We start from the raw sequence: 25,667 nt of genomic DNA, 5'->3' as shown, positions 1-25,667 counted from the left end.
TCGCTCCCCGCCTCCGAGCGGAGGTTAATTAGCTCGTTAGCCGCTGCGCTGATTGCCCGGGGGCCGCGCGGTCCCGCTGGACGTTCCCTCTAGGCCGTCCAGGCCCGGGGGGGGGGGCACCGGGACGAGCCCACCGCCCGGGGCGCTTTGGGCCACGGCTATCCCTCCGTCCGGGACATGTCTCCCATTTCAGCGACGGGAAAACTGAGGCACGGGCCCGGCGCGCGGGGCAGGGGGGGGCCGGGGAGCCTCCGCGGAGCAGAGCACTGACGCTGGCCTCTCTCTTTTCTCCCGCTCAGTCCTGGTACCTGGGATAACCGCAGCTGTGCCACCCCTTCGCCTCCCTTCTCCTCTGCTTTAGGCACCCTGAGAGGAAACAAACCACGTCCCCGAGCACCAGGCCCAGCCTTTCGGTGAAGACGGAGAGCGCGAACTAACGACGACGACGACAAACAAAACCCACAACGGAAGGAAAGAGAGAGGGAAAGGAAGAAGGAAAAAGGTTCAAAAACTTTTTTAAAAAGGAAAAAACAAACAAACAAACAAAAAAACCCTACAAAGACCTTCCCCCTGCCCCCCACCGAGGTGACGCGTCCATGTCCGACTTGCCAGAAAAGAAACAAACAAAAAAAAACACTATTATTTGCCCCGTCGGGCGACCTGGCGGCGAGAGACCCGACGCAGCTCGTGACAGCGATCTCCTCCGGAGCAGCAGCAGCAGCAGCAGCGGGGCCGCAGCGCTGGAGACCTGCCGGCCGCTCTCCGGAGGGTTGTATATGCAAAATTATCTTTACTCTTTCATTCTTGCCTCTTGTGAGTAGAAAAGAACAAAGCTCCCCCCCCCCCGCGCCCCCCCTGTCCCTCCCAGCGCCGGGCTCTGCGGCAGCGCTCGGGGCCCGGCCGGGCGGCGGAGCGGGGGGGTCGCGTCTCGCTGTCTTGCCAGGCCCCGGCGGCCCCCGCTTCGCTCGCGCTCGGCTCCGTTTTGGGGGGGGGGGGGTTGTGTGGACGAGGGGGGGGGCCGGAGCCCCCCGGCGCCGCGACCCGTCTCTCCGCGAGGCCTTAAGCGCCGGCGCGAGGCCGTGGCGGCCCGGCGGGGGCCGCGGGGGCGGCGGGGCGCCGGCGGCAGAGCTATGCATTCCTGTGGACAGGTACCGGGCGGACTCGCGGCGAGGGGGGCGATTGTGTTGCACATTTTGTAGGAAATGCACTTTTCAGAGGGAATCCTAAAGAAAAAAAAAGAAGAAAAAAAAACCACAAAAAAAAAAAAAAAAGAGGAGGAGGAAGAGGAGGGAGGAGACAGGAGCCCCCCCGGCACTGGCTTGCCGGGATGGCCAGTTCGGGGGATTTTTTTTTTTTTTAATTAAAAAAGAAATGACGGCGAGGAGACGGGAAGGCAGAGGGCGAGCGGAGCCGCTCGGGCGGCCGCAGCGCGCCGGCAGCAACGCGGGGCGGCCGCGGGGCTGGCCCCCCCGGCCCCCCCCCCCCCCCCCCGCCGCCGCGACCCCCGGGCCGGGGCCGGCAGCGCTGCCCACCGCTTCAAGTGCCTCAGTTTTGTGGTGGCGCGGCGGCGGCGCGGCCGGGCGGCGGGGGGGACCCGGCGGCAGCGAGGAGCTGGCGGGCGGCCCGCAAGCGATGCCAGGAGGACGCCGGCGTGCCGGGAAGGAGACCCCCATGTCCCCCCCCCCCCAGCACGCTGGGGACATCCCGCCATCCCACGCCGCCGGCGCTGCCTCAGAGCCGAGGCACCGGGACGCCCCGGAGAGGAAGAGGAGGAGGAGGATGTCGCGACGGGGCGAAGGCCTCCGCCATCTCGAGCAAGAGGGGCTGCTCCCGCGGGGGCCGGGACGCCCGGGATGATGCCGGCGCCGGACGGGGACGCCGCGGGAGGAAGGCCGCCACCAAGAAAGAGGCCTGGAGGCCGCGGCACGAGGCAGGGCCGCGCCGGGGGGGAGCCCGGCCCCCAGCAGGCCTCACGCCGGAGACCCGCGCCGCCATCACCCCCAGCACCCGCTGCCGCCACCGGCCCCCCTCATCCCGGCACGCTCGCCGGGGGGGCTCCGCCGCTGCAGACCCCCAGCGCGGGGACGGCAAAGCCGAGATCCGGGCCGGATCCTGCCCGGCGCTGGGGCCCGCTCGCTGCCCGCCGGGCACCGAACAGGGAGGCGAGAGAAGGGCGCCGGGGAGAAAGGGCTGACGCAGGAAACCCAAAAAGAAGCAAGACCCCCCCCCCCATACACCCCCACACAGAGCGCTTGGCGGAGAGGGAAACTTTTTTTTTAGAAAATATGAAAAAAAAAGACAAAAAAAAAAAAAAGACAAATAAACTGCATGGTGCTTTAACAGGATCTCGTGACCTGGCTCGACCCATCAGTGGATGGCTGATGCTGTGCATGGCAGACTGTATTAACCGGCTCTACCTTCCCCCCCCCCCGTCAGAAAAGAGAGAAAAAAAACACAGAAAAAAAAGACAAAAAAATTCTGTACAAAAGGAAAAAAAAAAGTAAAAAAAAAAAAAAACGGGAAAAAAAATCCATGTTTTCCTAATTTGCACGAAAATTTTCTACCACATGATGTGCCTTGCCTTCGAAGACTGAAGTATTCCCGGGAACGATAGCACTGCGCCGGAGTCGCTGCATGCGCCGGGCGCCGGCCCGGGGGCGCGGGCGCGGCGGCCCCCCCGCCGCCGTGTGCATGTTTGGTTCTTGCGTTGGGCCGCGGGGGGCCGCGAAGTCCCGTTTTCTCTCCGTTTTTTACCGGTTTCCCCCTCGTAAAACGTCTTCCAGTTGTCCGATACCAAGTGCGTCCTGTACGAAACCACACGAGAATATGCAATACCTGTTTTGTCTACGTTGTTAGGGGTTTTCGCGCCGGGGGCCCGCTCGGCGGGCGGTTTGCGGCTGTTTTTTGGGGGGGGCAGGCCGTTCCATTGCTTTTCCGCTTCTTTTCTCCTCCCGTTTCGCTCGGGGGGAGAGCTCGGGCCCGCCGAGGGGGGGGCTGGCTCCGTCCGGGCGGTCCCCCCCCTCCATCGCCTCCCTCCATCGCCTCCCTCCATCGCTTCCCTCCATCCCCATCGGCTCCATCGGCGTCGCCCTCCGCCGGGACTTTGCATATTCCCCGCTGCCTGCGGTGCCTGGGGGGGGCCGAGCCGCAGCGCTCAAAATCGTGACTTTTGCCTTAAAAATCGAGCTTCCCGCCACCTCCCCAGGCTGGTGAGGCGAACGCCCGGCTCTCCTTCGAAGGCGAAAAAAAAAAAAGCAAAAAGCCCCCGCGTGGTTTAAACGCGCTCCCGGCCCCCCCCCGAGCCGGCGAGTCGAGCAGCAGGTTTGGGAAGGCTGCGTGCAGCCCCCCCCCAGGGCAAGACCCCCCCGCCACCCCCCCTACGGCCCCGGCAGCAAAATCACTGCTTTTTTAATGAAGAAACGTTGTCGTTCACTTTTTTTCCGGTGTCGAAAGTATTAGCTGGTGGCTCGGGGCAGGAGGGCGGCCGCGGGGGGGGCGATGCTCGCGGCGCCCCTCGGGGCTCGTCGCCGTTCGGTCCCTCGCCCGCCGCGTTTCTCCGATGGTGATTGTTGCAGTTTCCGCGCCGTGGGAAGGGTTTGAAGCAAGGAGTGCATGGGGGTTTTTTTTTTGGGGGGGGGGTGAATCGGAAAGTCCTTGGGAGAATCCTCTTTATGCAACGTGCAGTATTGTTTTCTGCAAGGACAATGCAACACAAGTAGCGTTAGTTTCGTGTTCGAAAAAAGAAAAAAAAAGGAAAAAAGAGAAAATTGCAAAAAAAAAAAAGGGTTTTAAGGATAGAAAAGATTCAGTTTAAAGCAAAAAAAAAAAATTTTTATCACACACGACCGGAGTGACAAACGCAGGAGCGAGCGGGCCGCGTGCCCGCGGCGGGGCCTCGGGGGCCGCGGGCCCCCCCCGGCTGGGCAGTAGCATCCTTCACGGCATCCCCAATCCAGTCCCTTAGTGCAAGAGATACCGACACAGCAGCTCGGGCTGTGTTCGAGCATGGAAATTTGGGGGGGAGGCGAGGGGCGCTGGCGCCCCTCGGGCCTGGGCCACGCGAGACGAGAAAGTCCCCTCGCCCGGCCGGGGAGGGGGGCAAACCCCCCCGGACCGGCCCCCCTGGGGACCCCCTTTTGCTGCCTTTCGATCTTGGCCGAGGCCGGTGCCGCGCTGGGGAGACCCGGCCGGGGCCCCCCCGAGCCCTGGCGCTTCTGGCCGGCTCTGCAAAGGAGCCACACACAAAAAAACCCGCCCTCGGAAAGAAAAGCACCTTAACGACAAAAAAAAAAAGCAAAAATCATGAGCTCACCCCCCCCCAGTCCCCAGGACCCCCCAAGCCGGCAGGCTGCGGCCGGCGCTGGCAGCGCGGGGGGCTCGGCCCGGGGGGGCTTTCTCGTCGGCGTGGCCGCGGGGGTCCCGGGGGCCGGGGAGCGCTCGCCGCCCCCGCCGCCCCCCCGCGATATTTGCACTGCTCCACTCTCACACTTGGCTTTCCCGCTCTCGTTACCCCCAGCCCCGGCGGGGCCGCGGGCCGCATCCTGCGCCGGGCATCGCCCCCCCGGCACCCGCGGGGAATATGCAAAGCCCACCCACCGCCATCTCCATCGCCGTTTGCACCCGGGGCCCGGCGGGGTCCGGCGGCGCGGGGAGGGGGGGCACCGAGGTTTGGGGGGGGTCACTTTGATTTTGCAAGGCGTTCGCCGTGATTTCGTCACGAAGCCCCGCGCCTCGGCCCGGGGTGGGGGGCCGCAATCAGCCCCCCCCCCCCCGCCACCCCCGCCGCCGCCGCGACAATCAGGCCGGGCCGCCGCCACGCGGGGGGGGGCCGGGGGGGCCGCGACAATCCCGCGGGGCCCCGGCCCGCCGCCGGCCCAGCGCTCGCTTCGGTGTTTCATGCACTACAGTTTCTCTAGAGGGTTTTTAATTGTTTTCGTTGTTGTTGTTGTCGACTTCTTGAGAAGAAAAGCGTAGAAAAAAAAAAAAGAGTCCTTGCGACCTATAAATAAATAAAAAAAAAAACAACTGTACATATATATATATATATATCCACATATATATATATGCGGCGCCGCAGGGGCCGGGGGCCGCGGGGGCGCGGCGGCGGCTGCCCGGGCGGAGCGGACGGTGCTGCGCCCAGTCCCCTGCGGGCCCCCCAGTTAAGGTACTTTAACTCGCAAAGTAAGGAATATATATATATATATATATATATATGTATGTCATTTTTTTTGTACTATGAGTTTGAAATTGCTGCTTTCTGTTTCTCTGACTCACATATCGAGGCGGGGGTGTTGCGGGGGGCGGCGGGGCGGTGTGGAGGGTCCAGCCGGGCTCGTCCGCCGCTTCTGCCCCGGCCTTGCCCCCCCCCCCCGCTGCCCCCGCGTTGCTGCGGGGCGCCCAGCTCGGCGGGTGCGGGGGGGCCGCTTGGCCCCGGCGCCGCCGGAGGCGACTGTTTTACACACGCAGAAGGAAGCGAAGTTTGGGGAGGAAAAAAAGGAAAAAAGAGGAAAAAAAGAAAAGGAAAGGAAAGGAAAGAGGAAAAGAAAGGAAAGGAAAGGACAGGAAAGGAAAGGACAGGAAAGGAAAGGAAAAGAAAAGAAAGGAAAAGAAAGGAAAAGAAAAAAGAAAAGAAAAGAAAAAAGAAAAGAAAAGAAAAGAAAAGAAAAGAAAAGAAAAGAAAAGAGAAAAAAGTGAAAAAAAGCAGAAATCCAACAAAAAAGAGGCGACGGAGCAGCCGGCAGGAATACGACTACATCAATACCAAAAATCCCCGACGCAGTGCCTCTCACTCACTGCCGGGTGGCCGTCGCCTGCTTTTTTGGGGGGCTCGGAGTCGCTCCGGGACGAGGCCCCGGCTCGGCGCGGCGGGACGGGGGCAACGGCCCCCCCGGCCGCCCGCAGCGCCTTTTCTTTTCTTTTCTTCCAATTTTTTTTTTTTTTTTTGCTTTTTTCCTTTTTTTCCCCCCCGTTCTTCCTTCCCCCCCACCTTCCGCGGAGAAGATTTGGGTTGTTTTCCTTTCTCTCAGTTATATTTTACCGACATTACGGCAATAGTTACTCTGTTTCTCGCTTCTCGCTTCGCTGTACACATTACACACACCTACCAACACACCAGGGCAGGCCGAGCCCGGGGCTGCCTCCGCAGACAGTGCCTTTCTCGGCAAAACTGATCAAACTCGAGCCCCCTCCGGTTGCGAATCCCCCCCCCCAGATCCGCCCCGGGTCCCCCCCTGCATGCCAGCCCCCCCGCCCCGTCCCCTGCCCCCCGAGCCCCCTTCGCTCGTCTCCCTGGTGCTTCACGATATTTGATTATAACATTGTATGCAGCCATTACTGATTAGCAGTCGCTCCTACCTACATACAATTTACTGAAAGTGACTATGGTTTTTTTTTTTGTCCCCCCCCTATGCAAAAAACAGAAAAAGAGGAAAAAAAAACGGACAAAAAAAAGACAAAAAAGACAAAAAAAGAAAAGAAAAAAATGAGAAAAAAATGTATAAAAATTAAACAAGCTATGCTTCAACTCCACGCCGTGTCTGCGCTTCCTTCGTCGTCCCCGCCCCAGCCCCGCTGGGGACACGGAGGTGCGTGTCCCCGCAGCCCCCCCCCCCGAGGGACCCAGGCGTCCTGGCCAGCTGTGCCAGGGATCTGAGGGGGGGGGAACTGGGTTGTACTGGGACAGAGCCCCCCGTGCGGGGTAGGGCAGATCAGGGCCCAGTCCGTGGGTGCCCTGGTGGTGCTGCCCCCCCCCCCATGGGTGCCAGGGTGGCCCCCGCGCCCCGCATGCAAGCGGCTCGGGTGGGATTAGTGTCTCCTGCTCCGAGAGCCCCGGTCACGGCAGGGACACAGGCGCACGGACACAGGCAGGGACACACGGACACGCGTGCCTGTGCACGCAGATGTGGGCACGCAGCTGCACGCATGCACACACGGATGCTCACGCACACCCGCGGGTGCACGCACACCCGCACCGCACACCTGCACCGCACACCCGCGCGGCTGCACATGCGCACACGTGCCGAGTGCCCCCGGGCATCTTTCTGCGCCATGGGGCACGGCGGCACTGAGCACCCCCCGGCATGGGGCAGGGGGACGCAAGGTGGGAGGGCAGGGGACAAGGGGACACGGTGCAGGGGGACATGGGGCAGTGGGCATGAGGCATGGGGACATGGGATGGGGGACATGGGGCAGGGGGACACGGGGCAGGGGGGGCGAGGGTGGGGACCGGGCCGGACGCCGGGGCCCCATGGCGGGTGGTGGCTTCAGCAGGACCTGCGCTGAGGTCGCTGAGCCCTGGCAGCTCATCTCATGCCAGGCCGGGGACATGTGCCCTGCTGGCAGCACGGGGGAGGCACCCAGGCCTGATGGGACACAGGGTGGCACGGCTCCCCGGTGGGGCTGGCCCAAAGTGCCCACAGCCCCGCAGCGGTGCAGGGTGCTGGGGCAGTGCCAAGGGGCCCATCACCCTGGCGCCAGGCCTGCACCCGGCACTTGCCACCCCCCCCCCCCGGGCACAGGCCAGCGGTGCCCCCCCGGGCGACGCAGCTGCAGACACTTCACCCCGGGCAGGCTGGCGATCTTTACTGCGCGTACAGCTGGGGCACGGTGCCCCGCGCCCACCCGGCACCCCACAGCCCCGGCACGGCCCCCTGCCCAGCCCAGGGGCCCCCCCACCCCAGCCCCCTGCCAGGCCCAGAGCTCAGTGGGGCACAAGGGCGGGGGTCCCCCAGGCCCTGCCCCGCCGGGGTGGGTCTCAGCAGCTTTGGCTCCCGGTGCCAGGCGGGACGGGGCAGCCCCACACCGGCCCTGTGGCCGGGGCAGGGGGGCGGGCAGCACCCCAACCTTTGCCCTCCCCAATCCATTCCGGTGGGCACAGAAATCCATCCCAGGGCCTGGTGGCAGCCGCAGGGGCTGCTGTTGGCACACTTCACCTGCTGCCCGCGCCGGCAAAACCCGGACTGGATTCCTGCCCTCCCGGGCTGGGGTGAGGGCGAGCCCAGGGGACTCCCCAGCACCCACTAAAGCGCAGCTGGAAGGGACACTCAGCAGTGAGGGTGGCTGCCCCCAGGCCCCACGGAGACCCCCGTGCCCGGGCAGCCGGGGCTGCACCAGGCTGCGCAGAGACGCCAGCGGGGCCGCAGCAGTGGCCGGGGGGGAGCAGGGTGGTCCTGCGGGACGGGCCGTGCTGGGCAGCATCACAGGGCCGTGGCTTTGCTCTTCTCATCCTCCTCGTTCTGCACCACTGGGTTTTCATAGACGTTCTTCTGAACCCTGCTGCAGATTGGGGGGGGGGGGGGGCGTCAGCAGGGCCCGGCCCTCCGGCCCCCCCAGCCCCACCGCCGGGGACTTTGACCCACGCGTGCCCCATGCGCGGCACTGGGCCCCACCAAGCCCGTGGGCTTTAACCCCGTGTCCTGCCCCCCCTGGGCCCCTCCCCAGGGCAACGTGGGGGGGGACAGAGGCCCGGAGTGGGGGCCGGGGGGGGGGTATTTTGGCAGAGCATGTTGGCGGGCGCAGGGTGCCGCGCAGCCCGCGCGCCGGTACCTGTGAAATTCCTGGTTTTCCTGGGACTTGTCGCTCTTCCTGCAGGAGAGAAGGGGGGTGAGCGGTGCTTGGGGACAGCCCTGTCCCCTCCCCGTGTCCACCCCACTGGGTGCCTGGCACGGCCAGACCATGTGCCCCCCCCCACTGCCACGTGCCCCCCCAACGGCCCAGCACGGACGCAGGATGCGGGCGAGGGCCACGACCCGGCCGCCCCGCTCACCTGCGCATCCGGATCCGCCAGAGCCGGTTGGCGATCAGGATGAGGAAGACGATGAAGAGGAAGACGACGACAGCAGTGAGGCCCACGAGCCAGGGCTGCAGCCCGTTGGAGCTGGTGACTGCAAGGCAGGGGGACGGGGACTGGCTCAGGGGACCCGTCCTGTGGGGGACAGGACCCCTCCACCCTGGGGACACAGGGGGCTGGGACACCGGGGGACATTGGCAGCCACCCAGCTACCCCCTCCTGCACTGCCCCTTGGGTGCCAAGCCCCCGTGACGGCTCCCGGCACCACCACAGCTGTCCCCTGTCCCTGCAGGAGGACAACGGGGGGGGGGGGTCTGGCATGGAGTGGGGCACCAGGAACCCCCAAATCCTGCTGGTCTGACCCCAAAATGGTTGCTCTGGCAATGCCCACTGGTGACATGCACCCACCAGCGAGGTGACATGCTGTGCCCTTGGCAGGGAGGGCCCTGGGATGGGCTGGTCCTGCTGGGAGCGTCTCCCGGCCGCTGTGCCCTCCGGGTGGGCCGTGCCACCCCTCTCAGGGCACCCCGGGGCGCGGGCGCCCGGAGGGACCCCGGTGGCACCTACCTTCTTGTCCCTGTGCGGTGGCCGCGAGGACGAGCAGCAGGAGCGAGAGGGGCAGGGGGGCCCCGGGAGCCGCTGGCCTCCGCATTTGGGGCTACACGAAGTGCGGGGAGGCGGACGGACAGACGGACAGATGGATGGACGGACTGGGCACGGCTGGACCCTGGACCCCGAGGCGGGCTCGTCTCCGCCGCCGCCGCCAGCACTCTGCACCGCGGGGCCAACGGGCGCTTTTATTGGGCTGCAGAGGGCAAGTGCCACCAAGTGCCATGGCAACGGGGTTTCCTTAACCCTTGGGAGGTGGCATCTCAGCCCCGGCGGGCTCGGCCCCCTCGGGGCACCCTTGGGGCACCGCCCTGGGGACCACGGGGCACGGCGGGGTCAGATGAGAAAGACTGGGGGTCAGATGAGAAAGATTTGGGGCTTCTCTTCTTTTTTTTTAGAAACACGGCTCTGCAGTGGCAACAGGTGGGCGGGCAGGTGGATGGATGGATGAACGAACGGATGGGTGGACGGACAGGTGGACGGAGACATCGATGGACAGATGGATGGGTGAATGGATGGATGGTTGGGTGAATGGCTGGGTAGATGGATGAATGGACAGCTAGATGGATGGACAGATGGACAGCTGGACGGATGGGTGGCTGGATGGATGGATGGATGGACAGGTGTATGGATGGGGGGTGGATGGATGGGTAGATGGATAGATGGACAGATGGATAGGTGGATGGACAGATAGATGGATGGATAAACAGATAGGTGGATGGATGGGTAAGTAGGTGGATGGGTGGGTGGGTGGATGGATGTACGGCCAGATGGGTAAACGGATGATAGGATGGATGGATAGAGGGATGAACAGATAGATGGGGAATCTCCATCCTGCCTGGTGCCCCTGCCCCGTTCCATCCCCTCTGCCCCATGTTGGCACTGAGCCTGGTAGAGCAGTGGGGCTCTGGCAGGTCGAGGGCAGCATCCCGCCCCCACGCACACTGCTCCTGCCCTGCCGGGCCCTGGGGAAGGGGCAGCGCGCCAGGACGGGGCCCATAGGCAGGGCGGGCAGTGCCGACGCACCCCCCCACTGCCCCACCCACACCAACACCAGCTTGGGGGGGGGTGGGCAGTGGGGCTGCGCCAGGCCAGGGCACCCTGGGGCCAGCGGGCACCCCGGGCTGCCCCACCGGGGCCTGGCATGGTCCGGGCAGTTGGGGGGGGAGGGGGGGCCACGCAAGGGATTCCCGGTTCGAACCCCAGTGCCAGCAGAGGCCCCCAGCAAGAGCTCGCCCGGCGGATGCCTCTGCCCATCACATGCCCGGGGAGTGACGGGCGCCCATAAAAAGCTAAATATTAATAGCGTTATCGGCGAGACCTTGGAAGAGCAACTGGGGAGGCAGGAGCTCCGCTCTGCCCCCACCGCCGGGGGGAGGGGGGGCAGCCCCAGCCCTAGTTTAGGCAGAGGATGGGGAGGGGGGTCCATACAAAGCAGCCCCGACCCACGGTGCTCCCTCCCGGACCCCAGCCCTAATGGGGCTTGTGGCCCAGGCTGGCTTTGGGAGCACCCATGGGTGCCACTGAGCTCTGCCCCATCCGCGGGGGGCACAGGCCAGCGGTGCCCAGGGCACGGATCAGGCACGGTGCTGGGGGGGTGGCTGCAAATCCGGCCCTGACATGGCAAGCACGCGTGTGCGTGTGTGCACATACGTGTCTGCACATCTGGGCGCACATCTGGGCGCGTGTCTGTGCCGGTATCCGTGCCGAGAGGTGGCACGGTCCCAAGCACCGCCACGTGCGCACGCTCGTCACACAGGGGACAACCACCCGGCTCAGCCAGACCGCTTTATTGACGGGGGCAGCTCGGTTCGAGCCCCGCGATAAGAGACGGGCCAAGGACGGCGCTGCCCGCAGGCGCCCGGGGCTGCCGGTGCCCGCACGTCCTTCCCGGCCGCGCCACGCGCTTATCTGTCACGCAGGTGGCTTCCCACGCTGGGGCCACCATGCAGCGACGGGCGCGCGGGCACGGGCACGCGGGTGCACAGGCACCGGGTAGCACAGCAAACATGCTGCACCCCGCGAGTCCGATGGCTCCCAGGTCCCCAAGTGCCGGGTGGATGTGGGACGCCCGGGACACGTGTCCATGAGCCGCCCCGCGCTCTGACCGCGAGGCACCACTGTGGTCCCAGGAGGCGCGGGACGGCCCCGAGCCCTAGAAGAGCCTCTTCTTGGGGGGGTCCGCGAAGGAGATGGAGCTGCGCGGGGCGGCAGAGGGCGGCAGCGGGGCGCTTTCCATGCCTGGCAGCGCTCCGGTGCCTTCGCCCTCCCGCTCCGCCGCCGCGGCCCCGTCCTCCTCCAGCCACTCCACGTCCAGGACGCTCCCTTCAGCCATCACTGCCTTCTCCTCCTCCGCCTTGGGCCCGAAAGCCCAGTCTGCAAGGGCAGAGAGGGAGCCCTAAGCAGCTGGGCAGGTCCCCAGCAGCCCCCAGCCCTCGGCCCCGGCCGGGCACCGGGATCCCCTGCCCAAACGCCCCGGCGCTGCCTCTGCGGCCAGGACCCCCCCGTCTGCCAGCCCCCCCACGCTGGTGCCGGGGCAGCGAGCGCCTGCGGGGCCGAGACCGCCGAGGAAACAACCCCCCGGCAAAACCACCGCTGGGGGAAGCCCCCCGCCGCCGTTCAGCCCCAGAAGGAGCCAGGCAGCTCGACCCGCGTCCCGGGCAGCCCCCGCCACTCACCGGCGAAGTCGTGCATCAGGTCCTTGATGAGGTGGCCCACGATGGCGTATGCCACCGCCAGCACCAGCGCGGCCGCCATCATCAGGTAGAGGACGTAGCGGGGCAGGCGGATGCTGTCCAGGGCCGGGGGCTTGTAGTCCACGTACAGCACCCCGTCCTCTTCGGGGGGTGCCTGCAGCAGGCGCCGCAGCTCCAGGGCTCCCCCCATGCCTGGGAGCAGGGTGCCGTTGTCCCCCGCGGGGCCCCCCGCAAGGGCCATCGCCAGCCGCCCCCACACCCCGGCCCAGAGCCACCGAAGCCTCCCCCGTGCCAGGGGTCACAGGGGGGAAGTGGCATTGGGGTCCCTGTGGGTGGCTCTCGGTGGCTCACGCTGCCAGCAGGGACAGCGGGGTGGCCGTGCCCGATGGCAGGATGAGTCCCTGCTCCGCGCGACGGGGAGCCGCCACCGGCCTCCCTCCGCCGCACGGGATGGAGCATCCGAAGGAAGGAGCTTAGCGCCTGCTAATCCGGGCACAGCCCAGGCAGGCTCAGCCTGGGGGCAGTGAGCGCTCGCTCCCCAGGATGGCTTGGGGCCCCCAAAATCCCCCCCCAGGCAGTGCCGCAGGCGTCTCTGTCCCCTTCCAAGCAGGGAGCCGGTGGTGGCCTGGGGACCCCAAGCGTGGGGACAGGGAGGACGCGCAGAGCCCCGCGGCGGAGGGCGCACAGGCACGCTCCCCCCGAGCCGGGCTAAATCCCTCCGCGGGCCCTGAATCCCCCGAGCAGATGGTGCGAAATCCAGGCAACGACACCCTGCCGCCTGCTCCGAAGGGCACCGACCGCCCTCTGATCCTGCGGGTCGAAGCAACCCAGCGGCACCCACAGCGAGGGGCCGGGATCTTCCCAAATGCACCCGCCGGGCGCAGCATCTCTGCGCCCAGCATCTCTGCTTCGACGAGGATCAGAGGGGTGCAGAGCCCAGGCAGTGCCCCAAAGCGATGCCCTCAGCACCGGGGCTGGGCACGGGTCAGCCACCAACCCCAGGGCCTGCCCTGTTGCCCACCGGCCCCAGGACGCCCGAGTCCCATGCCCTCCTCCCCCACCAGCTGCCCAAATGACCTTGGGAAAAAGAAAAATCCTTCCCCGGAGTGGGTTTGCCAGGGAGGGATTAAGGTGCCGTGTCGGAGCCGCCGGGTGCGGTGCCAGGGCAGGGCTGGGTGCCCGGGCCCTCCTCCGCCGCAGGCCAGGGCCAGGCCCTCGCGCGCATCCCCGCTCGGCTGCGCCCGGGCCTCCCCCAGCCGGATTGCGGCCGCAAAAATGCCGGTTTCATTCCAATCCGGGCTTAAAAGGAGCTTGAAGGACTGGAGGGTTTCTGCAGCTGGGGGAAGCAGAGCAAACCTCACGGCAGGGAGCCGGGCGCGCTCTGCCTGCGCCAAAGGAAGCTCAGGTGGAAACGTGGGCACGTGCGGGCACCGGGGAAGAGCAGAGAGCAAGGGTTAGCGCAGCCCGGCGCGATAACCGGGGACAAACAAGCTGGTAAACACTGACGAGCGCGTTCGCAGCGCGCCCGAAGGCCTGCGCTCTGATAAGGCCCCAGCGCAGGGCCCGGCAGCAGCCTCCCACTGATAACGTGGCAGCAGGGAAACGGCACCTCCCGCGGCCCGGCCCCAGCCCCACGGCAGGACCGAGACGGGCACAGGGACACCCGAAACCAGGCAAATGCCAGCAGGGCTGCTGCCTATCATCCCCGAGCTAAGGATGGAGGAAGCAAGGCAAGAAGCCCCATCACAGCTGCTGGCTCCTAAAGGGCGTGAAAGCACTAGTTCATCGCCAGCAACATGGAGGAACCGAGGACCGGCAGCCCATGGCCCGTCCCCTCCACGTCACACGCAAGCAGCCCTGGCCACTGCACTTTGGCACGTGTCTGGGTTCTTGGAGGGAGGAATAGGTGACTAAAATCATCATCTCCCCCATAAAACCCCCTTCCATGGGGTCCTGCACTGGGCCAGACCGAGACCTGGGCGCAGAGGGGACGCAGAGCTGGCCACCTCGCCGGGGAAGCAGCAGCTTTAAGGACTAAGAGGATTGAGCCTGTGAGAGTGACTCATAAAGTGACTTTGGCCAAGGGAAAAGCACCTGTAAGCAAGAAGCAGGGAGCTGCAGCCCGCTCAGGTGCCCCCCAGGAGCACAGGGCACGGGCAGCAAGGCCCCACAGGATCGGGGGCCTCTCCCTGCCAGGCAGCACCGTCGGGGGCTTCCAGGGCACTGAGCCACGAGCCATCCCTTGGGCAACGTCTGCCCCATGGCCTTACCAGGGCCAGGGCGTCGTGGGGAGCAGGTCTCTGCCCCTGTGCCATCGGGGTCCCCCCCCCGGTGCTCTCCCCATGGCAGCAGCCGCAGGGACTGCCGGCCTGGTCCCAATCCTGCAGCGCTGGGTACGCTCCCAGCCGGGCAGGGCGAAATCACAGCTCGACTCACGTGCTAGTGCACAAGGCCAACGCTTTATTTCCTCCCAGCCCCACACACGTCCGCACTGGGGCAGCCCAGGGCACTGGGGTGCTGGGTGACAGCAGGAGACACCAGCCTCAGCCCTGCCAGGTCTGGTTAAACACAGGGGAAGTCCAGGCAGGCTCTGCCTCACCCTGTAAGCCCTAATCACAGAGTGGTTCCCTGCAGAAAGAAAAACCATGGCCAAATCTTCCAGACTTTGCCATGAAACAACCTCCAACCTAGGGCAAAGGCTGCTGCAAGCACAGGAGCCTGCCCTGACAGGAGAGGCCAAACCCACACCAGCTCCTCCACCACCCCTGCAGCCGTCGTGGCAAGGAGGGATCCGTCTCTGCACCAACACCAGGAGCAATTTCTAGACATTGTGTAGCTACAGCCCACGGGAGCGATGGCCTGAAGCCAACCCTGGCCCCTCCGGAGAAGCTAAAGCAAGGTGAGCAGAGCCTTTTCGCACCAAGCTGCCATTGCAGGGCAGCCCCAGAGCAGCCCCAGGCCCCACGCAGCTGCGATAGGCTCCGACACGCAGAGAAGAGCCCACCCAGCCCCAGCCCCAAGACGGGCTGCAGGCAGGCAATGCTGATCCTGCCAGCAAAAGGGAAGGGGGGCAGGCCCAGGAAACGGGGGGCAAGTAGCAGCTCAGCCTGGATTTGGACAAAGAAACAGGCTGTAACGTTGCCAGAGAGCAAAAGCTGGTTCCTCCTTCATCTGTGCCGGGGCAGGGCACAGATCCGGCCTCGCAGGCCCTGTGTGTCGATGGAGGGCAGGGAGAGCGGGCCTGGGGGTGGCAGGCAGCTCGCCCCGGCCAGCGCTTCCCAGCCGAGGGCTCAGGCGGAGGCCTGCAGCTTGCAGAGCCCGTCAGCGTACTGGAACTGGGAGCCGTTCTCGTACTCGTACATGTCCAACGCCACCTCGCAGCTCTCCCGCACCACCCGCTCCTCGTCGTGGGCAAAGGCCCGCAGGGTCTCCAGGCAGGACGCCCGGGCGATGGAGCCCAGGGCCTCGGCGCACTCGTGGCGCACCATGGGGCTCTCGGCGCGGCTCCGCAGCGCGGCCGTCAGCTGGGGGACGCAGGCCTCGTGCTGCATCTGGCCCAGCACGTAGCCGATCTCGTGGCGGAAGAGGGCGCTGCCGCACCGCAGGCCTGCGGGGACGAGGCGAGAGTGAGCCGCCGCGGACCCCAGCGCACGCTGGGATACCCGACCAGACCCTCCCCACCCGAGAGGGGCAGCAACTGAGGGGAGCTGGCTGCTGAGCAGCAGGTCGGTCTAGCGGTGAAGAGTAAGCGGTCACCACGCCTGACCCATCAGGGACACGGGGACGGGGTTGTAGCACTTACCGGGAGTGCTGTCCCCCAGGGCGCCCGTCCCACCTTGCTCCCTCACAAATCGTGGCCGCGGCCCCCGCCGGACGCCCTGACCCCACAGCAGCCCCGATCATCCAGAGCGGCTGCAGGCACCGGCAGCGGTGCCCCACGGCGCAGCGCAGGCGAGAGACGCCCCCTCGTGACTACGGCAAGGCGCGGTGCCGTAGCCGTCCGCCCAGCAAGCGCCTTCGCTCGCCCCAGGCGTCTGCGCTGCCCGCGGGCCACGTCCTACCAGCGCAGTGTGCCCGGAGCAGACCGGCAGCACAGCCGCAGCCCCAAGCCCTCCCGTGCTGCAGGGAAACCCCTGCGGGGTCGAGACGCCGCGGCACAAGCTCACAGATCACCGCACACCTCATTTCACGGCACAGACACACCCTTGGCCTGCGCCGGCCGGCTGGAGAGCCTCGTCCACTTCCCTTGGGCTGGCGGGAAAGGGGTTCTGGGCTGTGCTCTGCCCCTTCCCCACCCAGGAGATGTTCATTCCTGTCCCCAGAACTATTTCCAAATCCAAGGATGAGGTTGGCTGACCTCTGCATTTCCAGGACAGGACTCCAGCACCCGGTCACACAGGTCCCACCAGAAAATGCCAGGTCAGACTGGCAAATCTACCACCAACATTACGGGCCATGCCCTCTCCTACCAGGACCCACAGAGAAAGGAGGACTGCAGGAGGGAAAGGGTGCTGTGAAACACCAGGAAGGATGGAAGACACCCAAGATCTTCCAACTTCCCAAGAAAGTGCTCCCAGAGAGCACCGAGCCCTTTATGATGCTGCTCCTTTGCCACGGCAAGCAGACAGCGGAACGATGGCTCTAGAAACAGCAATGTGAGGAAATTAGCTGGAGCCCTGCGGCTCTGGCAGCCCTGAATTTGGGAAGAGCCAACCCTGGTTTAACTTGTACAGACTGATAGCAAGGAGAGAGCAGGCAGTCCCAGGCTTGCCCTTACCGTCAGCCAGTGCCAGCACAGCCTCCCGGCTCCCCAGGTTTCGCAGGGCAAACATGGCCCTGTAGCGGTCAAACAAAGTGCGCGACTCATCCAGGAGGGTTTCACGGAGTTTGGCAACATCCGTCTCCTCAGCGGGAGGAGCGGGATCCACCGACAGGTAGGGGCTGGCACCTGGCTCCTCCTTGTTCTCCTGAAGCCACTCCAGCCTCCTCACTGCCAGCTGACACGTCTCCGCCACCTGCGGGGACAGAGACAGGACCCTGGCTGCGGGACAGAGCGTCAAGTGCTCCCAGCACGTGCCCAGGGCTTCCCTGCTGCAGCCAGGCTGCGCGGATCAGACATCCTGCCAAGCACTTGGCTTCACCTCCTCGTCACTTGGCTCTGACAGCGACCACGTGCTGCTGATCCGGGACACTCCTAGCTGAAGGACGGGATGCTGGATGCTGGCACACAGCAAGACGCAGCTCACGGTGCTGCTCAGGAGTGACTCCCCCTAGCACAGCCCAAGCTCCTCAGCCTAAGGCCACCCTTCAACACCAGCAGCACCGAACCCCGCGGGAAACGAGCCCCCAGAGAGCCTCACCTCAACCACGGGATCTTCCGAATAGCGTTTCAGGACGTCCAGCACATCAGGATTCCCAATAGCACCCAAAGCTTCACCTTAAGGAAGGACAAGGCAGGACATCACTAAGATCTCTAAGGAAGCGAGGTGCCCCTCCTCACTTACAGGCACTGGGTGAAGAGGACCCTGCTGCATCCTCCGATCAGGCCTCACCCTGCTCTGAAGCAGTGACATGGGCCTGACTCGGACAGATCTTAAATGGCACAGCCATGGGAACAAGCGTGGTAGGAGGCACCTTGGCCAGCAGAAGGGAGAAGGCTTGGTCAACCGGTCTGGCTTGGGGACGGGATGAGGCGGTTAAACCCTTTAGGGCTTTCCAAGCCATGACGCTCAAAAGGAAACAACCTGTGTTTCAAGAGGCTCCATGGTACCTCCCAGCTCCCTCTCAGGCCCAGCTCGGTGACAGGGAACATCCCCACTGCTGGATGCCAGCAGAGATGGCCAGCACGTAGCAAAGGCGGGTTGGATTGGGCCTCACAAGCTGCTCAGTGCTTAGAGAAGCACCCACAGCTCCACTCACAGGCCAGACCCTTCCCCTGCACCCACAGGGGCAGCCTGAAAGCGCGCGGACCCTGAGCCATCATACCCGCCTCGTGCCTGACCATGGGCTCCTGGCGGGTGTCCTCCAGCACCCGGACCAGCACAGGGATGGCCGCTTCGTCCTGCATCTGGCCCAGGCAGTACGCCAGCTCGTGCTTCAGCAGTGCGGAGCTGTCTCCAAAGGCTCGGCTGATCCAGTCCACCGCTGCGCGGCCGCCCAGGTTGCGCAGGGTGAAGAGGGCCCGGAATCGGGCCGGCAGCGGCTGCGCCGCATCCACCAGCGTCTGGCCGATGGCCTCCACCTCCTTCTCCGTCACCATGGTCCCGGCAGCAGCAGCAGGAAGCAGCAGGCTCTGGGTCACACGCGAGCTGCCGGCAGGGCTCTCTCCAGTCACGCTCTGCAGCCAGCTGCGTGGGGGGAAGAGGGTCGGAAGCGCCCGCGGAGGGGCCAGGGCGCAGCCGGGGCAGCCCCAGGGACGGGGGCATCTCCAGCGCCCAGCAGGGCCCCCCCACCCCGGGGTGGGCGACAACACGAGGCCCCATTCGGCCCCTGCTGGGCCTGATGCTGCCGGCAGCTCCCTGGGCCCTTCCCCGGGGAGCCACCAGACTGGGGCGTCTGTGGGGAGATGACGAACCCCGACCCGGTGTGGACAGGACCGGACCGGGACCAGACCGAACCAGGCCCAGCTCAACCGGGCCCCCAAGAGCAAAACACCGGGACGGTGCCGGGACGGACTGAGCCGACCCCGACCCCTTCCAGGCAGATCCAACGGCCGGGCCAGGCCAGAGCGGACCGAGCCTCATCCCCGGGGACGGGAGCGGACCGGGCCAGGCTGGGCCAGGCCGGACGGGAACCCCGGGGACGGCACGGCGACCGGACCCGACCGAACCGGGTTCCCCAAGAGAGGACAAGGACCCGACACCCCCGGGGCTGGGCCGGACGCCTGAGACGAGACGGGGCGGGGACGGAAACGCAGCGGGCCAGGCCGGACGGGACCAGCCCGGATCCCCCGCGGCGAGACCGGGTCCGAGCCCGACGCCCGGGTCCGCTCCGCACTCACCGCGCGCCGCCATCGCAGCCGCTCCCACGTGACCGCGCCGGCCGGCTCGTACCATCGCAGCTTCCGGGTGGGGGGGGGGGCGCAGCCACCCTGCGCCCACGTGAGCGGCCGCATCCGGCTCCCCCCACCGAGTGGGAGCGGCCCGGGGCGGGCAGCCCCCCCGCGTTGCAGCAAGGGAGTGGAGCGGGGGGGGGGGTGGCGCATGCGCAGTGGCGGCGGGGCCCAGGCCCAGAGGCCTGCGACAGCGCTGGGGAGGGGGGCGCCGCCCCATCGTCCGCTCAGGCTACCGCATCATCGCCTCAAGGCTGCTCTATTGCCCCCCGTCACCCCCCAGACTACTCTGTCACAGCCCGAGCTGCCCCATCACCCCCCCCGAGGTTGTCACTTTTCCTCATAGGCTGCCCCATTGCCCCCCCAGGCTGCCCCATTGCGCCCCAAGGCTGCCCCTTCACTCGCTGGGCTGCCCCGTGACCCCCAATGCTGCCCCACTGCCCCCCAGGGCTGCCCCCTTGCTCCCTGGGCTGCCCTATCGCCCCCCCCCAGGCTGCCCCATCGCCCCCCAAGGCTGCCCCCTCACTCCCAAGGCTGCCCCATCGCCCCCCAGGCTGCTCCAGCAGCTCCAAGACTGCCCCATCACCCCAAGCACAGGAGCAAAAATACTCTTTCCTCCTCTGGTTGGTGCTCCGAGCTCAAAGACAGGCATTTTTGTTTTCTGTGTGATTTTTGACTCCACGACGCTTGGGAAAAGCCCGGCATCTCCCAACAGGAGTAGTCCCCCGTGGCTGCCTTCAGGGTTTCAATCCCAGCACCGTGCACTACCTGCCTCCGAGGATCAGCCCGGGGTACAGCACCGCTCGCAGCACCCCAGCCAGCGTGCAAACGCGCTGCTGCTGCTGCACAAACACTGCTGTCGAAGCAGGAGCAGGGCATGAAGGGCAGACACGGGTATTTACTGATGCGGCCACAACAACGCGCGCCATCATCCGCTGCTAACAGGAGCTGAACGTGTTCCAGGTTGCTGCTTCCCACCCACTCCACTCTCGGTGATCCTGATTTTCCATTGACGTCTCCTTGGCTTCGCGATTTGTATCAGCATGCAGCAGGAATGAGGCTAGAGGTGTTGTGATCCTCGTGCTCAGCCACAGGGAGCCCTTTCTCCCCTGCTCTGGGCCAGGAAAGGAAGCTGGGAGCTTCGGGAAGGCAAACCCAGTGAGCCCTGCTGGAGTTTGCGCTCAGCTGAGAAATGCCTTCTTGTGCAAGGAAAGGCAAGACCCCCCCTTCTGCAATGTGGGGACAAAGCCTAGACGATGGCTAGTTCATAGCACGCAGGGGTCTGTGTCCTTTCAAACTGCAGCTCTTGGAGAGAAGAAAAATCATTGTTGTGTTTAAAAATCAATGGCTGATCCTAGAAGCATATAAAAAAAAAAGTTTTCTTGCCCAAAGATGCAAGGGCTGAAACAAGCTGTATGGAGTTCCCAAGTCGCCCTTTGCCGTGGACCACAGTGTAATACCTTTCCTACGCCTCCAGCTTGCCGGCATCACCAGATCCTCCTGACTACACACAGTCGCTTTTTTGATGCAAAACAGAGGGAACCACTAGATTTCCATGATAAACAAGCCATCAAATGCCGGCACAGGTGTGAGGAAAGGGCAGGCTGCAAACAGGCCCCTTCCGGGTCTGGCTGTATCTGCCGCAGCTGAGCAGCCCACACCGCTGCTCCAATGCCTTTTGCCAGGAGGCTGAAGATTTGGGGTTCAAGCCAACGCGGTTCGTTCTGGCTGAGGTGAGATGGGGAGGTGGCAACTGACCCGCTGCTGGCGGTCCGGGGCATCACCATCCGTGCCCCTGTGAGCTCTGCCATGCACCCCAAAGCGGGGCACCCCACGCTGTTAGAGCCGCAGCTGCCTGCCGAGCCCCTCGGGCACGGGATACCTCGCAGGAGGACGGGTGGCATGGCGAGACGTGTCTGTGCCGTTCCCCCGCCTACCGCCTTCACAGAAAGTGCTGACGAAGGCGCCTTTGTGCTCTGCCCTGGCACGGCCGAGGCGGCGTGCCATGGGGCTCTTGCCTCTGGTGGGAGGACAGCAGAGGAGTAAACCGCAGCAGCTTGATTTCTCAGACGATATCAGGCAGAGCCGTGCGTTTCTAATCGCGCCGGTGCTGTGGGCTATAGCCGGGCTGGGATCTGGCCGGCGGTGCGTCTGCCCTGCCCTTCCCTGCAGAGGTGCGAGCAGACGCTCGTGTTTCACTACAGGCGGGATCTCTGCAGAGGTTCGTGAGGCTGCTGCGGAGAGTCCTGCTCCTCCCCAAGCAGCCTTGGGTCCTGCTTCTGTCTCGCATCTTGCTGCCATCTCTCCTTATGTCACTGAAATGCCGCCAGCACCTAACAGAGCTCAGAGACACTGGCACTGCCCAGGCCTCAGCTGCATGGAGGGTGCAGACGGAGAGAGACTTTCTGGGCCAAACCGCAGACCATCACGGCAGTAACCCCAGCAGAGACAGAGTGAGGAAGGGGATGGGGCTTGGATCTGAGGCTGGAGACAGCTCAGCCCGCCCAAACCGAGAGAGAGCACAAACTGGCTGACCAGAAGCCAGAGCAGCAGTTTGCAGAGGTGATTTCATTCCCGACTCCGGTGCCAGCCCCAGGCAACTTACTGCTCTTCTCTGCCTCTTTCTTCCCTTCCCCTCCCAGGTGTATTTACAAAAGTTTTATACCCCCAAAGGAGTTTTGCCTTCTGATTTCAGGTCTCCTGGTTTCAGGTCTGAGCATAGCACCCTTGGGACAAACACTTTCTTAATATGCTCCTGAGCTCAGTGTGGCTCGTTGACATACTGTAACATGGCTAATAGCTGTCAGTTTTGGGCCCCTGCCTCAGCATCTAAGTGCATCCCAGTTGGACACACACCGTCACAGAAGTGCTGGCCTTCAGGTCACCTCGTGCAGATCTGGGCTCTGGCTGTTCCTTCCTTCAGGCCCCGGTCACCCAGCGGTGATGGAAATCACACAGCTTCCATAACGGCGGGCCAACTCCTTCCGCTCACCCTGCGCTCCGCAGACCCGCGTTTATCCTGTAGAGAAAGGGAAAACCAGACAGCCCCTCCTAGCCAAACCTAGATCCCCTTTTTATTTATACAGCACAGAACACATCACAAGATCATTCAAATCCTGGAAGAGAACAAGGGCATGAAGTACATTCCACTGCCTGAAATCACCACGGCAAAAACAGTATTAGCATGATGCAGCTGGCCTCCCTCCGGCAAAGGCCGGTCTATCCAGCCCATCCGACAGCCCTCGCTCTGCTGGCAGCATTTTGCAGAAGGCAAGAGGATGCAGTCCTGGTTGAACAGCCCGGTATCACTGGGCTACTGTCACATTTACTGGAGTTCATGGGAAGTCCGCGAGCAAGGATGTGCGTGGCTGCTTCTCCTTCCCTATCAGCCCTCCCCGCAGGTCTCAAAGTACTGGCACATCAACTCGCGCACTTGCTCGGCCCGACCGTCTTCCATGGAGGCAGGCGCGGGCTGGCATGGCTTGGGCAGCTCGGTCGGCTCGGTGCCCTCCAGCCACTCCTCGTTGAAGGGGTTGTCGTGAGCTTCGCACACGTTGTGCAGGATGCAACAGGCGAGGACGAGGGTGGGCAGCAGCTCCAGGCTGCAGTCATCGCACTTGAGGAGGATCTGCCAGCGAGCCTTGAGGCGGAGGAAGGCGTTCTCGATCACGCTGTGCGCCCGCTTGAGGCGGTAGTTGAACTGCAGCTGCCGCTGCGTGAGGTTCTCATCCTCCTGGTACGGCTTGAGTATCCAGTCTTGCAAGGGGTAGGTGGCATCGCCCAGCAGCACGTATTTCTGCGCCTTCCCCATGAAATGTTTGGGAGGGTTGGGGCACAGCCGGCCCTCCTTGGCCAGCACCCACAAGCTGGAGCTCTCCAGTACGGCGCTGTTCTCCATGCTGCCGGGGAAGGCGGTGGAGACATCCCAGAACTGGCCCAGCCCGTCCACGGTGGCCTGCGTCAGGATGGAGTGCCAGCCCTGGCCGTTGCAGTAGTCGGCACTGAGACGCAGAGGTGGGTTGATGGGGATGTGAAGGCTGTCCAAGGCACCGATGCAGTGCGGGAAGCCCCAGCGGGCACGGAAGATGCGCACCATGTTCTCCAGCTCCTTTTCGTTGGGCAGCCGGAGGTAGAGCGGCTTTAGCAGCAAGACCACGGCGTAACTCACCTCCCTGACGCACGTCTGCACCGTGGCGGGCCCCACGCCGAAGAGCGGGCTGATAGTCTGATACTCCACATTGGTGGCCAAGTGCCACAGGGCCACGGCGACTCTTTTCTCCAGGGGCAGCGTGGAGTGGAAGTGGGCACCGTGGTGAGCCAGCCCTGGCCGCAGCTGGTTACACACGTAGAAAAAGGTCTCCTTGGACATCCGAAACTTCTCCAGCCAGTCCTGGGGCCGGAATTCCTTCATGACCACCCGTTCCCACCAGTCTGCATTCCTGATGCTGGGCCATGCGCGGGGGTAGAAATAACAGCTGGTTCTCCTCCGGCGAGCGATCAGGAGCTGCAAGGTCGCGGGGAGACAAGGCAGGCATGAGATGGCGTTGCGCCCAGGCCCCCACCCTGCTCTTCACGATTCACTGCACCTCCATCAAACTGCATTTGCAGAATCTCCGAGCGCCACCCAAATATTCAATCCCCTCCCCACAGGGAAAATCTGCATCATTTTTTCCCTAGGTGAATCTGGATGAAGAGCCCAAATTTCGCATATGAGAAACTTTCTGGGAAAAAAATGTCCTTTGGGGGGCAGTCAGCATACTTTTTCTTTATTTTTAAACAAATATTATTCGCTTTCTTGCAGGAAGCAAATAATGGAAATGCAGGCTTGGTAGTTATTTGGAAATGGGAATTAGCAGCCTGTGCTCCCGGCTTGCCAAGGGGACCTGTCTTTCTATCGGTTTCAAAATGCTAAAAAACATCTTCAAACTGAAAGGAGGCTTGTTTTGCCTTCCTGGCTGCCAGGGAAAGTGAGCTCACAGCATTTCCTCCCCAAGGTCCCCTCCCTGCTGCCACACTTCCCCCTTGCCACCGTCCATGTGCCCAGGTCCTTCGTGTCCCCGTGTCCTTTGCATCCCCTCTCCTTCGTGTCCCCCCACCCTTGGTGTCCCTCATGTTCCTTGTAACCTGCGTCCCTCATGCCCCTCGTCCTCCATGTCCTGTTTCCTTCAGGCCTTCCTCTCTGTCCTTTGTCCCCCTCATCCTTCATGTCTCTGTCCTTTGTGTCCCCTGTGTCCTTCATGTGCCAATGTCCCCCCATCCTTTGTATCTGTTGTCCTTTGTGTCCTCCCATCCTTCGTGTCCCCCACCCTTCACATCCACTATGTCACCCCATCTTCAGGCCGCCCATGTCCTTCACATGCTCCCATCCATCATGTTCCTGTGTCCCTCATGTCCCTTGTCCCTTGTGTTCCCTATGTCCTTTGTGTCCCCCCATCCTTTGTGTGTGTGTCCCTGCAACTTTTGTGTCCTTCAAGTCCCCCATGTCCCCGTCTCCCATGTCCTTTGTGTCCCCCCATCCTTTGTGTGTGTGTCCCTGCAACTTTTGTGTCCTTCAAGTCCCCCATGTCCCCATCTCCCATGTCCTTTGTGTCCCCCCGTGTCCCCATATCTTTCATGTCCTTCATGTCCCCCATACCCCTATGTCCCCCACCCTTTGTGCCCCCCGTGTCCCTGTATCTTTCATGTCCTTTGTGACCCCAGACCCATGTCTCTCCATGTCCCCAAGTTTCATGTCCTTCATGTTTCCCGTACCCTTTCCTTTATGTCCCCCTATTTCCTCACATTTTTAATGTTCTTCATATCCCCCATCCCCTGTGCCCCAGCCTTGGTGTCCCCATGTCCTTTGCGTTGCCCCACATCCCCCCTGTTCTTTGTGTCTCCCTATGTCCCCACATCTTTCATGTCCCTCAAACCCCTGTGTTCCCCTGTCCTTTGTGTCCCCCTGTCCCCTGCACCCGTGTCCTTTGTGTCCCCTGTATCACCCCAGATCTTACGTATTTCATGTCCCCGGCGCCCCTCGTGTCCCCTGTCCCTCCATATCCTTTGCTTTGTCCCACATCCCCCGTGTCCTTCGTGTCCCCGTGTCCCTCTGTCCTTCGCAACCCGTGTCCCCTGTCCCCATGTCCTTTGTGTCTCCTGCACCCCCGTGTCCTCTGCGCTGCCCCGTGCCCCCCGTCGCCGCCCGGCCCTCCCGCCGCGGCCCGCTCCCGGCAGCGGCCGCAGCATCCCGCCGCCCCGGCCCGGCCGCGCCGCCCGCCGCCGCCCGCCCCGGCCCGGCCCCGCCGCGGCCCCGTCACCGTCACCGTCATGAGGCGCTTCTGGCGCTGCGTGTAGTACTGCCGCAGCCAGGCGGCCCGCTGCCCCTCGTCCCAGCGCCCGGCCATGTCGCCCTGCGGGCCCGCCCGCCGCTGCATCAGCAGGTACAGCAGCAGCAGCAGCGGCTCCTGCATTTTCAAATCGGGAGCCCGGCCTGCCCTGGAAGGGGAAGGGCCGCGCCGCCGCGGGGTCACGGCGGCCCGCGGGG

At 64.2% G+C, this 25,667-nt stretch overlaps 5 protein-coding genes across 13 annotated transcripts in view; 1 reads left to right on the top strand and 4 right to left on the bottom strand.

Annotated features, from left to right (window-relative positions):
• The window catches only part of NFIC (nuclear factor I C), a 59,259-nt gene extending 52,731 nt beyond the window's left edge, over positions 1–6,528 (top strand). For 6 of the 8 annotated variants that reach the window (XM_064497633.1, XM_064497635.1, XM_064497638.1 and 3 more), the window contains one exon: positions 300–6,528. In XM_064497633.1, the coding sequence (XP_064353703.1) occupies positions 300–317 (18 nt within the window). In that variant the 3' untranslated portion in view covers positions 318–6,528. The remainder of the gene's footprint in view (positions 1–299) is intronic. The other 2 variants (XM_064497637.1, XM_064497632.1) reach the window with 1 other exon arrangement.
• Positions 6,529–7,564: 1,036 nt separating this feature from the next.
• Positions 7,565–9,570, bottom strand: SMIM24 (small integral membrane protein 24). Of its 2 annotated transcripts, none has more exons than XM_064497640.1 (4): positions 9,356–9,570; positions 8,765–8,882; positions 8,545–8,583; positions 7,565–8,271 (listed from the first exon to the last, which is right to left on the bottom strand). In XM_064497640.1, the coding sequence occupies exons 1-4, from the start codon at positions 9,438–9,440 to the stop codon at positions 8,196–8,198; spliced, it is 318 nt and encodes a 105-aa protein (XP_064353710.1). In that variant the 5' UTR covers positions 9,441–9,570; the 3' UTR covers positions 7,565–8,195. The 2 variants fall into 2 exon arrangements, with proteins under 2 accessions (XP_064353710.1, XP_064353709.1); XM_064497639.1 differs by having other exon boundaries at positions 7,565–8,274; positions 9,356–9,568.
• Positions 9,571–11,444: 1,874 nt separating this feature from the next.
• SMIM44 (small integral membrane protein 44) lies at positions 11,445–12,291 on the bottom strand. The gene is made up of 2 exons (XM_064497520.1): positions 12,076–12,291; positions 11,445–11,773 (listed from the first exon to the last, which is right to left on the bottom strand). The coding sequence occupies exons 1-2, from the start codon at positions 12,281–12,283 to the stop codon at positions 11,553–11,555; spliced, it is 429 nt and encodes a 142-aa protein (XP_064353590.1). The 5' UTR covers positions 12,284–12,291; the 3' UTR covers positions 11,445–11,552.
• A 2,242-nt stretch (positions 12,292–14,533) lies between these two features.
• On the bottom strand, positions 14,534–19,212 carry DOHH (deoxyhypusine hydroxylase). The gene is made up of 5 exons (XM_026105467.2): positions 19,094–19,212; positions 18,079–18,440; positions 17,454–17,530; positions 16,871–17,108; positions 14,534–15,700 (listed from the first exon to the last, which is right to left on the bottom strand). Exons 2-5 carry the CDS (start codon positions 18,350–18,352, stop codon positions 15,384–15,386), a joined length of 906 nt encoding a protein of 301 aa, XP_025961252.2. The 5' UTR covers positions 18,353–18,440; positions 19,094–19,212; the 3' UTR covers positions 14,534–15,383.
• A 2,981-nt stretch (positions 19,213–22,193) lies between these two features.
• LOC112986250 (uncharacterized) lies at positions 22,194–25,667 on the bottom strand. Its single transcript, XM_064497310.1, has 2 exons — positions 25,447–25,667; positions 22,194–23,648 (listed from the first exon to the last, which is right to left on the bottom strand). Exons 1-2 carry the CDS (start codon positions 25,591–25,593, stop codon positions 22,530–22,532), a joined length of 1,266 nt encoding a protein of 421 aa, XP_064353380.1. The 5' UTR covers positions 25,594–25,667; the 3' UTR covers positions 22,194–22,529.

This window comes from Dromaius novaehollandiae, chromosome 25 (genome assembly GCF_036370855.1).
Source record: "Dromaius novaehollandiae isolate bDroNov1 chromosome 25, bDroNov1.hap1, whole genome shotgun sequence".
Classification (NCBI taxonomy): Eukaryota; Metazoa; Chordata; class Aves; order Casuariiformes; family Dromaiidae; genus Dromaius; species Dromaius novaehollandiae.
The sequence above is the reverse complement of the archived record's forward strand: the minus strand, read 5'-3'. Positions and strand labels throughout refer to the sequence as shown.

What these genes read in the sequence shown, in the direction of transcription:
- SMIM24 (XM_064497639.1), bottom strand. Translation starts at nt 9,440, where the DNA reads ATGCGGAGGCCAGCGGCTCCCGGGGCCCCCCTGCCCCTCTCGCTCCTG. An exon ending in CACCGCACAGGGACAAGAAG is followed by an intron (nt 8,883 to 9,355) that starts GTAGGTGCCACC and finishes CCTGCCTTGCAG; the next exon opens with TCACCAGCTCCAACGGGCTG. An exon ending in TGGCGGATCCGGATGCGCAG is followed by an intron (nt 8,584 to 8,764) that starts GTGAGCGGGGCG and finishes TCTCTCCTGCAG; the next exon opens with GAAGAGCGACAAGTCCCAGG.
- SMIM44 (XM_064497520.1), bottom strand. Translation starts at nt 12,283, where the DNA reads ATGGGGGGAGCCCTGGAGCTGCGGCGCCTGCTGCAGGCACCCCCCGAA. An exon ending in CCTGATGCACGACTTCGCCG is followed by an intron (nt 11,774 to 12,075) that starts GTGAGTGGCGGG and finishes CTGCCCTTGCAG; the next exon opens with ACTGGGCTTTCGGGCCCAAG.
- DOHH (XM_026105467.2), bottom strand. Translation starts at nt 18,352, where the DNA reads ATGGTGACGGAGAAGGAGGTGGAGGCCATCGGCCAGACGCTGGTGGAT. An exon ending in CGGAAGATCCCGTGGTTGAG is followed by an intron (nt 17,109 to 17,453) that starts GTGAGGCTCTCT and finishes CTGTCCCCGCAG; the next exon opens with GTGGCGGAGACGTGTCAGCT. An exon ending in TGTGCTGGCACTGGCTGACG is followed by an intron (nt 15,701 to 16,870) that starts GTAAGGGCAAGC and finishes TCGTCCCCGCAG; the next exon opens with GCCTGCGGTGCGGCAGCGCC.
- LOC112986250 (XM_064497310.1), bottom strand. Translation starts at nt 25,593, where the DNA reads ATGCAGGAGCCGCTGCTGCTGCTGCTGTACCTGCTGATGCAGCGGCGG. An exon ending in GCCAGAAGCGCCTCATGACG is followed by an intron (nt 23,649 to 25,446) that starts GTGACGGTGACG and finishes GCGACCTTGCAG; the next exon opens with CTCCTGATCGCTCGCCGGAG.